Source organism: Cryptotermes secundus, unplaced genomic scaffold, assembly GCF_002891405.2.
Source record: "Cryptotermes secundus unplaced genomic scaffold, Csec_1.0 scaffold530, whole genome shotgun sequence".
In the NCBI taxonomy this organism is placed as follows: domain Eukaryota; kingdom Metazoa; phylum Arthropoda; class Insecta; order Blattodea; family Kalotermitidae; genus Cryptotermes; species Cryptotermes secundus.
In genome coordinates this window covers 430252-435992 of record NW_019729216.1, presented here as the reverse complement: position 1 = coordinate 435992, position 5741 = coordinate 430252, and the positions used below count along the sequence as shown (strand labels likewise).

Sequence of the window (5741 nt, the reverse complement as noted above, 5' to 3'; positions counted from 1 at the left end):
GGAACGTTTGGCTTTCATATACGCGTACGTTCAGTGTAGCAATAAAATAAAAAAGGAAACAAAAATCACAAATCTACCTCAAATGGAAAGTATATTAAAGACGTAAAGCACGCATTTTTGCAGGATATCCTCCTTAGGAACAGTCAGTTGTGAGCGGCTGTGTTTTCTGCATGGTCTGTGCCGGTAGGTGATAAAGGTGAAAGTCGTTTGAGTGAGGTGCTGAGAACTGGGGTGAGTACTGGAGATGGCAGGCGAAGGTGATTGAGAAGAAATGGCAAGAAAGGAATTAGACTGTGAAAAGAAGACTTCATATGTGAGTCGAAGTTACAGTGAGACCGTTATAAATCCGTTTCCAGGATTCGACTACTGAAGACTGAGAAACTTTATGCGTGTGTAACGGTGAATTGTAAAGTGTGTAGATGAGCGATAGCCATGTAACTGCCTGTAGTCCCAAGTTGTGTGTATAAGGTGTCACTAAATATAATCATCCAATCCAAAACCCGTCTTATAAGTCACGCACAAACTCTCTTACACGTGACAATATTAAAAGGGACAATAGAGAAGTATATGTGAGAATATAAATGGGATTGAAATGACCCTCAACCGTGGCTAGTGACGGCTTTAGTATCGACGGCGACGAACCTAGAATTTCAGTTCGTTCCCCAGAAATGGTGCTGTTCACTATGTTCTCGAAGGTCCGGCAAACGTGTCCTACTCCAGATTCGAAATGTTATTATTATTGAGAAGAATTCTGCAACCGAAATGCTCCTATACTACGTACATGACTGTCACGATCATGGCACACACAAGAAGTATAGCTGCCTCGCTTCACATGAAAGAGTACACAACGTGTCCGTTTCACCTCATCTCACGTTACATGCACATCACACACACGCTCTTTACATATATGCCTTACGTTTAGAACGGTACAGTCCCCCACAAAACATCTCTGTACGTCCAAAGCTTAATACAGGCATACCTTGGCAATATTGCAGGCTTGGTTCCGGATCACAGCAAAAATGCGAGTCACACGAAATGTTTGGTTTCCCAGGGCATATAAAAGTTATGTTTACATTATACCGTGGTCTATTAAGTGTGTAATAGCATTATGTCTAGAAGCAATGTACGTACCTTAATTAAAATACATTGTTGCTGAAAAATTCTAACTATCATCTGAGCTTTCAGCGAGTCTTAATCATTTTCTGATGGAAAGTCTTGTTTCGATGTTGATGGCTGCTGACTGATCAGGGTGGTGGTTGCTGTACGCTGGGGTGGCTGTGGCAATTTCTTAAAATAAGACAACAATGATTGTTACTCTTCTTTTCACGAAAGATTTCTCTGTAGCGTGCGATGCTGTTTTATAGCAATTCACCCACAGTAGAACTTCTATCAAAACTGGAGGCAGTCCTCTCAAACCCTGCCGCTGCTTTATCAATTAAGTTTATGTAATGTTCTAAATCATTTGTTGTCATTTCAACAAAGATTATTTCATCAAAGATCACTGATCGTAGATCACTATAACGGATAAAAGTTTGAAATATTTCGAGAATTACCAAAGTGTGATTCAAAGACAGGAAGTGAGCACAAGCTGTTGCAAAAATGGCCCGATAGATTTGCTCGACGCAGGGATGCCACAGATATTCAATTTGTATAAAAAAAACTGCGAAGTGCAATAAAACGAAGCGCAATAGAAAGAGGTATGCCTATATCATGGTACACTCTCGACTATCCGTTTTCCTAATTGTCAATGCTTATTTCTGTTTTCACTGTCATTGCTTCTGGTAGGCCTACTTATGAACCAACGTTTCGTCTGTCAGCCTTCCAGCTGTACTCCCATGCCCATCATCCCAAGTAAAATATTAATCCCTAACATACTGTAACCGTTCCACTGAAGTGCTGCCTATGTAAAGATGATTAATGCTATTAATTTGAAATTTAATTGTTCGAATGTAAGGACAGGAACAAGATAGTGAGACACAGGTCCATTCTTGTATTTACGAGTCCATTCTTGTACTTTAGAGTTAGCGTCTTCCCACGCTTACAGCAGAAACAGGGAGATAACCGTTGAGGATTTATTAGCGGAAAGTTACGTAAAGAATAGCTAAAGAACTCTTTTGTGAATTCTTTACTTGACATTTTCTACAGGTCATGATTTAAAAGAGTGAAGTTTTTAGGACCCAAGCGACGCTTAAGCATTTGTCAAATTCTGACAGAAATACTTTGGAGTTAGAAAACCTTAAACCCTTGTAAGCGTTAAACGGAGTTGAGGAATATCTAACTAAGATACTCGTATTTTTCAAATATAACCAATCACCAAAATTTAAGGGTGTGACAGAGCAGAGACAATGAGGAAACAAGGACTTGAAGGTCCGAGTAGAAATCAGTTGTCGAAGTCAGTCGCACACCGGGCTCCGTAGAAACTAGACGCAGAAAGGTCCAACACCAGACTCAGTAGAGACCAGACGTGAAAAGTCACACACCGGGTTCCGAAGCAATCAGACACGAAAAAGGCTAACACCGGCATTAATAAGAAAGAAGTAAAGTCTCATATTCCGCCTTGAGTAAATCAGATTTATAAGTTACTCGCCGGATTTCAGTTCAAAGCGGTGTAATTCTTGAATAAGCCAGAAGAAAAGTTATACTGGTGTTATTCAATTAGACGGTGTTAAGGAGTTGACCGAATCAAGTCTGATAGTAATCAGTTAAAACCCTGAAAGTGGTTTAGTTAAATAAGTAGCATAAAACAAGTGTCTCTTAAATGATAATAATAACAGCATTTAAACCTAATACGAGTATCTGCTTTAATCTACAACAAGAAATAAAAGTGTCGCTAGAAGTGTTTAGTAATGAGAATAATAATACCTCTGAATGTGATTGTGCTTTGGTTGTCTGTGCTTATTTTCTGCTTCTTTGAGTGTGACCCGTTAAGACTCTGAGAAAGAGGATCTAGCTCTACCGAACCAAACCACCTCACCTATTCAAAAATCAAAGAACCCTGAGTTATAAATATAGTACAAGAAGGAAGATCATAATTAAGAAGAAACCAATAAGGTAGGTGAGAAGGAAGAAGTACAATTAAAAAGTGGCGTTACAAGAGGAGCTGACTGAGAGGAGTGTTAAAATACTTATTATTTTTTACACAACAGCGTGGATGTGTTGGGTAGGAAGTCTTCGTGCATCTTCTGTGTCCTTCGATTATTCTTACATTCTCCGAGGTCACTCATCAACGGATAATAGACAGTGTACCATCATGTTCCATGAAGCACAAATTCACCAGCAAAATCAGACTCTAATTCAGCCTTTGTTGCAGAAGACCACCATATATATCCAGTGATATACAGTATGAGAACAAAGGCGATTCATAATATTTATAACACATATAAATGCAGTATCTTAACGCGTAATAAACTACATGTAGCGGTAAGATACAGCCAGAGGCACAACATTTCAATAATTCACACTTTTATATTTGGCTGCCACGTCTAAGAGGGCAGACATTACATATGTAACGTTACATATCACTGAGAACGTCTGTAATTGTTACAGTAATGGTAATCGTTTGTTCCTTCACACTTGATGAAACTGGTGATTGGAACACGCTTATTTGGCAAATCTCCTTTGACAAGAAACCCATCATTACCAGGTACAAGAAACTATGAGGCCAATTTATCCGCCGCCATCAATCCATTGTAGGGGGAACTGATTAATTAGATATTTTTATTCTTAAATATTTTGCCGTTGGGACTATGTACCGTGTTATTTCCCATAAGCTCCCTTCTTCCTAAACAACAATGATGATCGAAAAGAGTGTTCGGTAGGTACAAATGAAAAAGTTCAGGAATGACATACACGTTAACAAATACACGAGGCACTGGGTCCTAGTGGGTACGTGTATATTACAGTTATAAGAAACTATGATGTACCGTGCTGTCCCGTGTCGCTGTCACCTGCGTGGGCCATCCTCTGCCGCTTGAGGCAAACTCTCAGACACCACTCATGTACATACTCTGAAATTTGTAAAGATGCTTTGCATTCACACTTTCTATTGCTTAACTACGAGACGCCTCCATTTTCACAGCTGCTGCTGCTGTCGCCTGTCTCCATTCCAGGTGAAGGAAGCGTTGCTACTCATCCACACTTGACGTTGTACCACCAGTCACAGTGGCTCAGCGCCTGGTTGAACACTGTTCCCTTCGGACAGAGGAACGAGTCCCGCCTACCATCCTTCTGGCAGAAATGGAACACCTGAAACAAGGCCGATTAAATAAATGGTAATATGGACAAGTCTCTTAGCACGCTTGGAGACGCAAAAAGTAAGTAATATTTACGATTGAAAATACCGTAGGACAATATTTTATTCTTCTAAGTAAACAGTAAATCGTCACAACTCGATAAAGCCCAGCACCTTGTGTAACATGCCGAAAAAACTATCCCTGTAACAGGCCTTGAAGGCCCATAGGCTTGTGAGACGTCGAGGCTCCCACATTTTGTCTAGACGATCGGTTCACAGATGGCAGTGAGGTTGTCAGCCTTACACACGGTCGCCTTTTACCTCCCAGGAAGATTCCTGGTATTCATTTCTGTTAGATGTTGAGTCGACCCCAGAGCCACAGTGTGGCTGGAAGGATTAGGTCTATTGAAATTTCCACCTCATCGGAACCCGAAACCGCGACCTTCCGTCTTGTAACACAGTGCTTCAACCAACTACGCTACGGCGTGACCCTCGTAACATGTCGAAATATGATGGATCTTAAGGCCAGCAGTACTGATGTTCCAATCCACCCTCAAGACAGAGGACCACCTCTCGTCGGGTATCCCCGGTTTCCTATTCTCTGTATTCGCAGTCGGCCTTCGTATCGGTTTTCTAAGGAGCCGTAACCATGTCAATAGTGCCAGGAGATCCACTTACCATGAAAGTGAAATAAAATATTCGTGAAAATGTTAAACTATATCTTAGAAGAGTATTATACAAAATGTGTCAGGAGGAAAGGTCAATATTCTGGGAGGTCACAGTATCGATCATTATAAGCGAAAAAAATTGTATATACAGGATGTCCCAGGAGGAATGGACCAAATTTCGGGAAGGTGTTCCTTATGTTAAAGTATGCCGATATAACCCAAAACACCTATGTCCAAAGTTGAACGGTTACGGAGATAATGGCCCGAGAAAAGTGTGGTCTTCTAGCAGGTCCACGCACTATACCTGTCAGCTGTGACTGTTATCTGTTTGTCCTTGAGTGTCTGATTCACACTAGCTGTAAACTTATGCGATACGTACAGAGCCTACAGTGTATGTTGCTTCAGCGTAGTGAATGGTTAGTAAATTACGTGTAGTTGTGCGGTGTTGCTGAAATGCCTTTTGTGTTTTCACACGTTGAGTATTGTGATAGGCATTTTGTGTATGGATTTTGCGGTGGCAATGCACGTGCTGCTGTTGAAGAGCACCAAAGGCGTTTTCCCGATCGAAGGATTCCATCTCGACGTGTATTTACGCGAATTCACCAGACATTGCGTGAGACTGGTTCTCTTCCGAGTGTTTCTGTGCAGTCGGAAAGGGAGGATGTACAAATGAGAAACATACGAGAGAACGTTCTTGAGATGGTTGAGATAAGTCCGCGTCTGTCCACTCGTAGAATGGCCTCTCGCATCGGAGTATCACGTATGCATGTGTGGCGAACTTCACATTATGAAGAGCTGTATCCTTACCATGATCAAACGGTACAACATCTGGAACCAGGCGA

At 41.2% G+C, this 5741-nt stretch overlaps 1 protein-coding gene across 1 annotated transcript in view; it reads right to left on the bottom strand.

The window, feature by feature from the left end:
- Positions 1-354: 354 nt before the first annotated feature.
- Positions 355-5741, bottom strand: part of LOC111865499 — a 145104-nt gene continuing 139717 nt past the window's right edge. The window contains exon 4 of the mRNA XM_023853595.2: positions 355-4245. Coding sequence (XP_023709363.1) covers positions 4129-4245 — 117 coding nt within the window. The 3' untranslated portion in view covers positions 355-4128. The remainder of the gene's footprint in view (positions 4246-5741) is intronic.